General features: G+C 40.6%; 1 protein-coding gene and 2 pseudogenes across 3 annotated transcripts; 2 read left to right on the top strand and 1 right to left on the bottom strand.

Annotated features, from left to right (window-relative positions):
* Positions 1–540: 540 nt before the first annotated feature.
* On the top strand, positions 541–4,158 carry LOC131678592 (zinc finger protein ZFP2-like). Of its 3 annotated transcripts, XR_009303675.1 has the most exons (7): positions 541–1,168; positions 1,235–1,319; positions 1,399–1,452; positions 1,527–2,715; positions 2,782–2,866; positions 2,947–3,000; positions 3,075–4,158. XR_009303675.1 is itself a non-coding variant. In XM_058958820.1 (3 exons), the coding sequence occupies exons 1-3, from the start codon at positions 2,599–2,601 to the stop codon at positions 3,302–3,304; spliced, it is 432 nt and encodes a 143-aa protein (XP_058814803.1). In that variant the 5' UTR covers positions 1,459–2,598; the 3' UTR covers positions 3,305–4,158. The 3 variants fall into 3 exon arrangements, 1 of the variants encoding a protein (XP_058814803.1); XR_009303676.1 differs by lacking the exon at positions 1,399–1,452; XM_058958820.1 differs by lacking the exons at positions 541–1,168; positions 1,235–1,319; positions 1,399–1,452; positions 2,947–3,000 and having other exon boundaries at positions 1,459–2,715.
* Positions 4,159–8,083: 3,925 nt separating this feature from the next.
* Positions 8,084–9,396, top strand: LOC131680371 (ral guanine nucleotide dissociation stimulator-like 1; annotated as a pseudogene).
* Positions 9,275–10,737, bottom strand: LOC131680370 (PAN2-PAN3 deadenylation complex catalytic subunit PAN2-like; annotated as a pseudogene).
* Between the last annotated feature and the right edge of the window lie 816 nt (positions 10,738–11,553).

Genomic DNA, 11,553 nt, shown 5'->3' with positions numbered 1-11,553 from the left:
GTAGTTTGCAGACTTTTCAGCTTCATACGCATGCTATTGCATAAATCGATCTGGCAACCGCGATACAATAATTCATTCAACACTGTCAAAAACATCAGTGCTCAAACTGAATAGTCTTGGATCAAGATGGGAGAAAGGTGGGAACATTTGACACTTTTGAGTGTATTAGTTTAATACTTGCAAAATTAAGCATGGCGGCCGGGGCCCTTGAAGTGAACGAACGAGCATCCTGATTGTTTGGCGCACGATGAAAAGTGAGAAAAAGCCGAGCTTCACCTCGGATCTGCCTATTAGAACACTTAGGGACACTTTTTACTTCGAACAAACCGATTAAATTAACTATGACCGAACCGAAAGAAAACTTATGGCAACAGAAAGGCCCACTACGTCATTTGTTTGTGCATTTCTTCTTCATATCCTCTTGTTTTTTCGGCTTAATCAAAGAAAAATGACAACCGCACTCACACACAGAAAAATGTGCACACCTGTAACCGTCTTGGTCTTGAATTACCAGCAGCTGTCACTCTATAGTCATCACATCGCAGTAGGATAGTGGAACCGGACGGTGGAGCGATTCAGATTCGGAACAGGAGGAAGAAGAACCGGCGATAGAAGGAATTATTCGAAGAGAACATTCGTGTGAAGTGTGCCGGAAAAGTTTTACCAGCATTAAAATCATTCGCACTGTTCAAGTGGTTTCCCGAATAGGGCACTGCTGATGCGTCACCTGAAGCACCAATGCGAGAATCAAGACAAGAAAATCTGCCCGTTCTGTAATGAAAGATTCATGTGGCAAACTAGCATGAATAAGCACGCCCAGCAAAAGCACAAACCCAAGAAGCCTTTGCTGCAGCGATCAGATGACGAATCGGAAGAAAAAAGTCATCTGTCAAATTTGCAACAAGAGTTTTCTTCGTCGGCAGCACCTGGATCGCCACATGAGCATTCACATTCCGGATGAGAAGAAGTTCAAGTGCACAGAGTGCAGTAAGGCGTTCAACCGAAAGGACAATCTGCGGACACATGAAAATACACTACCGCGATCCTGCGGATGCGATACCGAAGCAGGACCCTGTGCGGGCGAGCTTTCTCCAAGTCTTCGAATCTGACGGTGCACATGCGAAGGCACACCGGAGAGCGGCTGCACAAGTGCGATTTTTGCGATAAAGTAAGAAATCATTCAAGGCGCGGAATACATTTTCGTTCAATGTTTTATTAAAAGTTATTGTTGTAGAGTTTTCCTCGTTCCTTGGATTTGCAGTATTATCACAGGACACATACTGGTGAAAAGCCGTGTATTTGTAAGGTTTGTGGAGCAGGTTAGTACACGAATCACATGTCTTATCAGATTGTCGCAAAGGGCGGGGAAATTTAAATTTACCTTTTTTTCTATCGTAGGGTTCACGAGGTCACACAACTCATTGTACACATGAGGACTCATACCGGAGACATGTGAGAACTGATTCATCCTTATACCAAGACAAGATGTGTTACAAGTAATATTTCCTTCCTTCTTCCACCCTTAGACCATACAAGTGCACTTACTGCGATCGGGAAAGGAAATTCTCAGCAAGTCGAACCCAAATCCGCCGGTAGCGCTAATGAAAAATACGTCTCATTAATTGGGCGCAACAGCAAATACTACCACAACGTTACTCCAGTATTCAGTATTGTCGAAGATCAGGATGAAGAAGACCTGCCACCATCATCAATGAAGGACTCATCAGTATGCAGGCTGGAACACCACAAATTTTAGAAGACTGTAGTCACTCACACATAAAAGGTCTGGACGTAATTCGACTCTTCAAGTGCCAGGCTTCACCTCGGATCTGCCTATTAGAACACTTAGGGACACTTTTTACTTCGAACAAACCGATTAAATTAACTATGACCGAACCGAAAGAAAACTTATGGCAACAGAAAGGCCCACTACGTCATTTGTTTGTGCATTTCTTCTTCATATCCTCTTGTTTTTTCGGCTTAATCAAAGAAAAATGACAACCGCACTCACACACAGAAAAAATGTGCACACCTGTAACCGTCTTGGTCTTGAATTACCAGCAGCTGTCACTCTATAGTCATCACATCGCAGTAGGATAGTGGAACCGGACGGTGGAGCGATTCAGATTCGGAACAGGAGGAAGAAGAACCGGCGATAGAAGGAATTATTCGAAGAGAACATTCGTGTGAAGTGTGCCGGAAAAGTTTTACCAGCATTAAAATCATTCGCACTGTTCAAGTGGTTTCCCGAATAGGGCACTGCTGATGCGTCACCTGAAGCACCAATGCGAGAATCAAGACAAGAAAATCTGCCCGTTCTGTAATGAAAGATTCATGTGGCAAACTAGCATGAATAAGCACGCCCAGCAAAAGCACAAACCCAAGAAGCCTTTGCTGCAGCGATCAGATGACGAATCGGAAGAAAAAAGTCATCTGTCAAATTTGCAACAAGAGTTTTCTTCGTCGGCAGCACCTGGATCGCCACATGAGCATTCACATTCCGGATGAGAAGAAATTCAAGTGCACAGAGTGCAGTAAGGCGTTCAACCGAAAGGACAATCTGCGGACACATGAAAATACACTACCGCGATCCTGCGGATGCGATACCGAAGCAGGACCCTGTGCGGGCGAGCTTTCTCCAAGTCTTCGAATCTGACGGTGCACATGCGAAGGCACACCGGAGAGCGGCTGCACAAGTGCGATTTTTGCGATAAAGTAAGAAATCATTCAAGGCGCGGAATACATTTTCGTTCAATGTTTTATTAAAAGTTATTGTTGTAGAGTTTTCCTCGTTCCTTGGATTTGCAGTATTATCACAGGACACATACTGGTGAAAAGCCGTGTATTTGTAAGGTTTGTGGAGCAGGTTAGTACACGAATCACATGTCTTATCAGATTGTCGCAAAGGGCGGGGAAATTTAAATTTACCTTTTTTTTCTATCGTAGGGTTCACGAGGTCACACAACTCATTGTACACATGAGGACTCATACCGGAGACATGTGAGAACTGATTCATCCTTATACCAAGACAAGATGTGTTACAAGTAATATTTCCTTCCTTCTTCCACCCTTAGACCATACAAGTGCACTTACTGCGATCGGGAAAGGAAATTCTCAGCAAGTCGAACCCAAATCCGCCGGTAGCGCTAATGAAAAATACGTCTCATTAATTGGGCGCAACAGCAAATACTACCACAACGTTACTCCAGTATTCAGTATTGTCGAAGATCAGGATGAAGAAGACCTGCCACCATCATCAATGAAGGACTCATCAGTATGCAGGCTGGAACACCACAAATTTTAGAAGACTGTAGTCACTCACACATAAAAGGTCTGGACGTAATTCGACTCTTCAAGTGCCAGGCAGTTCCCCTAAATAATTATCTTCTACTGCTAGTCACTGCTACACATATTAGAGTTCTGCCCGAATTAAAGCATAGAGCACGAATCATCGTCCGGCACCCATTGCACAACTTTCGCTTCAAGGGTTATCGTCCTCATCGTCATCATAGCGGGCGTATTTGCACCAGAGAACCTAACCTTGGGGTATGCCAACGTTCCTTCGGAAATATGATGATAGGTGTTTGCGAATCTAAACCAAGGGCTACTTCCTGCGAAGGCACATCTTGTGTAACTGTTGTGATTGAAGCTTATAATTTGGTATAACACCAATTTCAACCAGTGTATTTTTTCGTCCGTTCAACTGTCGAAACTGGACAACAAAACTGCGCTTTCGGAGATACATAAGTTCACTGCCATACAATTGCTTGTTAGCAAATTGTATCAATGCTCGGGGCAACCGCTGATTTATACAAAAAAATTAGTGCTTGATATATATCAAGGTTGGCTAACGGTGCCTACCTTCTGCAAAATTATAATTATATAATATAATACAGCACACCGCAAATATTTATTAGTACCTCGAAACCTACACCGTTTGTCCAAATAAGAAATATTACGAATAATCAAATTTTGTATTTATTTGCAGACTGACAGTTATGAAGAACATAAAGCATTAAAAAGGTCAAATAGGCCCTCCCGACCTCCTCAATAGACCACTTCCACATTCTGAGGTCACTTTCAAAGATAACACTTATGGTTAATAAAGATATTTTACCCGATTTAGACGATACATCAACTTCCGTCAACAGGACAGAACATCTACGGCCTGCCCCCGTTTCGTCAGGTTAAGTTGAACGCGCATTCACACATTACGTGCGTCAAGGCTTTCCGAATCATTGAAGTTGTGTGTGTATGCCTCCATTTAACTACATGTAACTATTTTGTCGTATCGTTGACGTGCTGTAATGGTGACGAGCCTGACGTATCGTGTAAATCGTAGCTTTGTGCTTTCTGGGCAAAGATGGTCTCATTTCGTTGCGGGAGTTGGTTTAATCAGAAGACCATTTATTTAACCGTAGGGATGGTTAACCCATACTGCAGGCAGGCAGGTGCCAGTCTGGAAAGATTAGGATATGAATTTTAATGCTGCTACTTCTATTATTGCCTCCTCCCTGATTGGAAAATGTTTCAACCCGTGGCAACATCTCCGCCTTAAGGAAGTCTGAACCTTAGTCAATTTACTCTGAAGAACTCTACCCAGTTATGTTCAGCCGGAATTCTGGCTGGTTCCACTTAGTATTGCGACACCAGCGACACAACCGATTCAAATTGGAATCGGTTGTGTCACTGGAGCCGGTATACTAACTAGAACCAGCCAGAGTTCCGGTTCATTTTCAGCTGAAACTCGACCTCGTTCTTTGATTTGCTGCAATAGTTGACAACGGTGAACGACCAGTGTTTGACGGCAGCTTGAATCGTGAAATCGTCCAATTCGCAGTTAACCTACCACTTAGCGTAGAACATTGTTTCGTAGGTTCATCTAAAAAGGACTTAGCTGGGTTTTATCCGTTGGCTTGGTTGATGGCAATGGAATATTACAAGATGAAGTCATCTGAGTAAAAATGCTCAAAAAATGAGTAAATGAGTCGGCGAGCTTGTTTACATAGTATTAGAATCTAAAAGCAATTCGAACCGAGTTCCTTGTGCTGAGTGGAATCAGTCCATGGAAACAAGCTCTCCGAAGCTGTCAGAAAAGTGAGGTTAAACATTTTCATGCAGACTTTGTTTATAAAAAGCCATTTTGACAGAGCGAAGTTCACTCAGTTGTGAATGAATGTAGTACCGAAATTCACCACTTCATTTACAGTGTTCCCGATAAAATGATACAAAATATACTGAACAGTGCTGCCGAAACGCATATTTTGCGACTCACCATTCTTGCTTTGGTGAAAAAAATATTCAACATTCTTGCAATTTGCAATTTTTAAAATTCCATGAAAAATCCAGGAATCTTCCTAAAAGCCTCATTTAAACGGAAATGTTTATAAAATTATGAAAACTATCGATATAAAATAAGAAAAAGGGGGGTCAGGTTTGACAAGAAAGGTCTATTGTTTTATTTATATAAACATGTATTTTTATTGAACACAGAACAACTTGGTAAATTTATTATTTCAACCATCATATTATTTGATATTAAAAATTATTTTTCTGCGTGAATGCTTGGCAAAACAATAAGCATAGTCATCTTGACCAAGGCTTGTTTGAAATAACTACAATATTGGGATTTTAACATTTTTTGCTTAATATCGTTGTTTTGAAAATGACACGCCAATATAATTAGATAAGTGGTAAATATGTATTTGAGCCAGTTTCAGCTAATCTAGCTTTTGGAAATTTCTCGCGGGTCTCTTAGTTTATTGATGACATACACATTTTATTAAAAATAATAATCGTTTCAGCAACCAAATCTTAGTCTTCTATTTCTGCCTTTACGCTTAGCTAAAAGAAACAAAAATTTTGATATTAAAACGTTGTTATTAATTGAAATTAAAGTATTTACTCACATTGTACAATATTCTGTATTTAGCGAACCAAACACTTAGTCCTACAATCCATTAAAGAATATTATCTTCTATTTCCTCGGACTCAGAAGCCGATTCTTAGTGTACAGACCTTGGTACAGACCAGTGCTAAGCTCATATTTACCCACTAAATATCTTTCCTGATTGGAACTCGGCTTATGAGACCATCGACTTACCGTAATATCACAGAGATCTGCAATCGTAAAAAAAAATTAAAAGTACACCAAAAAACACGCTTGTATTTTGTGTACACAATTGCACTGCAATGGCCGCATCATGTTGGAATGCAATCTGAATCTGAACGCAAACATTGACTAGTTTTATGGTTGTTAGTAGTACAACTCATTTTCAGCTCAAAATCACTATACGCAAAAGGTATTTACAACAGATCTCACGTCCATATAAATGGTGCATATAGTTAATTCAATCTTTTCATTCATATAATAACTATAAATTTAGTGTTCACGACTTCTTACTATATTGTGCAGAGAACAATCAAACGAAAAGGAGTTATAACCATAACACTGGTGATTTTAAAGATGTTTACCATGTACATATTTTCATTTTTACTTTTATTTTACTAGTGATCCTGACTATTCCATTGTCAGTCTTTTGATGATAGATATTGTTGGAGTGAGCATGTTCAAATTGTCATAAATATCAAAAGCATAGTTAAGCGACAATCGATTTTAGTAGTATTTATTATGATACAGAAGTTTAGTATTACCATTGTCATGGTCGTTACTGTTATATTTGCAAATAGTTAAAACAACCACGAGAGTCAGGTCACAGATACCATAGGATTTTTCTCAGTGTACGCACGAAGTGTAAATAATAGCACTTGTCAAGAAGCAAGAAAACTTTCGACAGCCAAAATCAATCAAGGTGGGCGACGCATAAATGAGCAAATTTCTTTTTGCGTGTCATTGATGCAAGCGTGTTACCGGCACATGACTTCAATCGTGTGATGGAAAGGATCTTGGGACAGTATAAAATCAGTGAAAGTTTTTTTCCCGGGTGCTTCACATTGATTTGAAGATAAAGTCAGCCGACAGTTTGCTTCCAGTACTCGAGTGAAATGGGACAAATTTCGGAACAATGTGTCTAATCTTATACCAAATACAAATATGTTAATACGGAATGCTCTGACGATTTTTCGAGGACACGTTTTAAGCTACCCAATGGTACACCGAGGTACACTGTCAAAGTGACAGTGTGCTTTGATGAAATAGTGTTAAAACTGGTTGCGCGGATGAATTTGTTTAGCAACGATTGACACATGCAATTGTTTTGGTTACCTGTTGACGAAAATGTAAGTTTTCTTTAATAATCGTTTATTGAAAAAAGATATTACTTATGAAAAAGAATTTCTAATCTGCAGCTCAAGGATGGGATTGTTCCAGCTTTGAGGAGGTAGGTGGTTATTTTCGCACATTGTCTTAAAATCTTTCTACCCGCAGCTCCACGTATGACGTTAAATACAGATTCTGGAGAGGCACTGAAACTAAAGGAACCAGGTGAATAAGTTCTTTTTCTACCTGATTCGATAACCTGTCGGAATTTAAAATATTAGGTAACAGGTGCCCAATTTTTTGTCCCATTCAGTGACTCAGTTGGACAGCTGACACTTAAAAACTCGACCAACTCTACCAATTTTGGTTATTTTAGTCATCCACATACTTTCGGCACGCACTGTAACGTCAAACACGCACGGTTCTTGGAAATCTGGTATGTTTAAAAAATACCACCACATCTCTTCAAACAAATCTATAACCAAAACTATCCATTTTGTCCATTTCATTTACAGCAAGACTCTAACGATGAAATATCGCACCTGAAATGGAAACCGTGCAAGTTCGGTTCATAAAGGCAGCCACCCTCTCACGACTAGTGGATGCCCTGACGATGGATGACGGAGAATTGGAGGGTACCTTTGTAAATGTGTTCCTTACCACCTACCGAACATTTGCCCAACCGGAGAATGTCCTGGGATAGCTGCTGGACCAGTACGAGAAATTATATTCGGAACCAGCGGCACTATTGCCCTCGGATGCGCTGAACGATCAGTTTGTTCAAAAGTGAACAGTTCAAAACTCCGCTTCAGGAATAAACTATCTGCTCTGACATTATAGTCTCAGTTCTGCACGTTTGGCTGGATGGATTCCCCGAAGGTTTGGATACGGAAAGCTTGTAAAGGCTTCTGGCGTTCACATCAAAAAGGTTGCAAAATTCAGAAATACACGTTAGGTGAGTTCAACTGATATTTGTTAAAACCAACCCATTCCAATCATTTATCTTCGACCAGGTGTACCAATAGGCCAAACAAGAACAGTAGAAAACCCTCGCCATTGCCAAGGTCCAGTTATTATCATGATCTGACCGACTAGTTTGGAGTTTTTGGAATATTTACAACCTGCCTTCCGCGGACCACCATCGCATCTGATGAACTCGTATCGATTCCCCGAAATTCCCGTGAAGCACTTTGCCGAACAGCTGACCCGAATGGATATGAAACTGTTCAAGTGGGTGATACGTGTGATCGCCAACAGGGACAAGCACGAGTGCGGATCAGTACTCGCCACCATTACTCAGTTCAATGCGGTTTCCTTCCGGGTGAAATGCTTATCGAACCGCAGCTGAAACCGCAGGTAAGACTAACTATATCTTAACTGAATTTGTATTCTAACGAGCTATTTTTTTTCTAGGGACGAGCCCTTCTCATGTCCACTTGGATTGACATTGCACAGGAGCATCGACTGTTGAAAAACTTCTCCTGGGCCGTGCTGCTTCGAGAACAACTGGAACTACACCGAATTTGCTCGGATATTTTCCGAGGATAATAACGCCTGAGCCCAACAGGAACCGCTGATGCGGGAAGGTACTGTTAAGTTTGCCGACACGGTAGGCGAGAAAGACCGCCATCTGCAGAAGGTATTTCAGAAGCAAAACATGTTAATTAGCTACGGAACCCTTCCTTATCTGGGGACATTCCTGACAGACTTAACGATGATTCATTGATTCATGCTGCCATGCCTATTACGCTACAGGATGGCTTGATCAATTTCGGCAAGTGACGGAAGGAGTTCGAGGTCATCTGCCAAAGGATGCTCTGTTCGATCGGTGGTTTGCCTCGCCACTGGTCCTGGACAAGACGCATTATTCTCAAAGTAAATGCGAGCAAATTGTGTTTATTTTAATTAAAGACGCTGAATCTATCTGGGTAAAGACTCATTATTCATGCGCGTATAATCATCATGTGTAAATCAATCATCAAATTATGGTCTTGCGGAACAATTATTTTTATTGAAACAAATTTTATTGAATTCAAAAAATAAATTTGTCTCCCGACCAATAATTTTATTTATTGAATTTAATGCATATTTTTTAACCTACAAATCTTTTTTTCTGCGTGTTGCAATATTTTCCAAATCCAAGCAACAAATAAACATTCAAATCTCTTGTAGGATAGGGAAAATACTATTCCTCAACACGGTACATCATTAATCCTGCACTTTCCACTGAAACTTCTTGCTGGTTTCGTACAGGTTCGCCAGCGCCATAGTAAACTCATCCTTAGCATTCAGTTTGAGATAGTACTTGTACAGCAAAAGCACTGTCCGGGCATCCTCAACGGAATCGTGTGTCTCGGATTGGATCTTGATCCCGAGGAATTGCCATGTCAAGAAGCGATGCGACACCGTGCCATGATAGGGAGATGAAACAGGTAACTCGTGTCAACCACTTGCTCCGGCGGAACAATTATATTGATCACGCGAAAATCGTTCTTGAGTCCATGTCCGACGAAGATGACACCACTTTCCACCAGATAGTGTATTTTTGGTAGGACTTTTTCAGCGTCGCCGGTCTCTTGTAGCTAAAGTTAGCATCCAGATCGCCTTGTTTAATTTCAAAGAATTTTGTCGGATAGTCGACAACCTGCTCCTGAGTGGAGATGTAATCGTCGACGAAGAGTACTCGTTCATCTTTACCTTGTCCGCGGATACACGTGATCCTAGCCACACTCATGTGACGAGGTTTTACGGTGGACATTTTACCATCGGACTGGATTTCACTTTCCTCCCGATTCAAAGTATCCATTGCTACCAAGTCACCCGACTGAAAGATCTAATTTTTACTCAACGGTTTTAAATGTTTGTCACCTCAGATTTCACCGGAGTTTGGTTCGGTAACATATCATTTGCGAATGGATTTACGTACTGAATCAAACATGCCTTGTTCTCTTCTTGTTTCTTCCTGAGTGCGGTACTGGTGTAAAACACAACGCAAGGAACTTTCCAATCCAGTGTAAATCAAACCCTGCACGGACACCGGGGAAATATTAAATTCATCGAATATGTACCAGTCTTCTCCACCTCGATCCGTTTTGAGATCATGATAGCTTTTTGGTACATGCACCAAAGCTACCAGATTATACTCTGAGCTCTGTCATTGATGCAGCAAACAGCTACCGACAAGCGATTTCAAATTGTCGCTACTACGAAATATGTTCTGACTCACTTAGTTTGCAGCTTTCGTGAGCATCAGAACCTTCATAGCAGCTGGAAGCAGTTTTCAACGATGCAATTTCCAAATTCTCTCTCATCCAATGTCATTCGGAAGCCTATCGGGACCCACTATTTCTGCTGACCTTGATTCGACGCTTTCGAGTTGAACGATGGTGGGTGTAATCTGTAATAACAGCGTAAAATATCATAGGACCTGTTGGAACAATATTCAGGCTCAAGGAATCTCACCTCGGATGGAAAATGTGACAATCTACCCGAGAGCAGTGCATCCCGTAACGGCACATTTTCCCATTACCTACGTTTGCACCATTCCGCGAATCACCATCGCTAGACACTTGGGCAGAGTGTCGCGGCACTTATTTCTTCAGATACTCAAGTTCTTTGTTCGTCTCCAGACCGCAGTTAACCGATAGAATTTTCGGCAGATCAGCCACACGACTCTTTTGATTAGTGGGGGTGAACTTGTTGCATTTCTCACACCAGGCCGGTGTAGTTTTTTCAACAGACATAATATTATATGCTCCCGGAACGATCGTAGAAAATTGATGGCTGGACAGGGTCGATTTTAGGTTCCAGCCACTGCACGAATTATTTTCAGCATATATGAAACGATATTGAATCATAAATCTGCACAGAAACAAACAAATATCAAGAAAAAAATAAACTTAAGAACGGCATGCTCTGATCGGATTTATCAAAATATGTTGCCATTTCTTATTATTTTTCAGTGTTTGTTAGTTGTCAAGCAAAATCCATGCATAGGGTTCATTAAATCTAGTTTTCGGAGAGCCAAATAATGATTTCCCTTTTGTATGGGACCTTGGCGTATTTAATTTGTATTTGCTTATACTTTTAAAATAGGATTTTTGTGCCGTTCTTCTCCTTCATTCTACCACGGTTTCCTAAAAAATTGCTTAAACTGAATATTAAAAACCGATACAACATTAAATTCAATCTGAAAAATAAAATTTAATTTTATAAAAATTTAACTAACAGAATCCTTGAATAAGGAAACTCGCCGGTAGAGGCATGTTTATCTGATTTGTGAAATGTTGACCAATGCATAGGTATTTGATAGGTAGATATATATATATATATAT

This window comes from Topomyia yanbarensis, chromosome 2 (assembly GCF_030247195.1).
Source record: "Topomyia yanbarensis strain Yona2022 chromosome 2, ASM3024719v1, whole genome shotgun sequence".
Lineage (NCBI taxonomy): Eukaryota > Metazoa > Arthropoda > Insecta > Diptera > Culicidae > Topomyia > Topomyia yanbarensis.
This window is presented reverse-complemented; position numbering and strand designations above follow the sequence as displayed.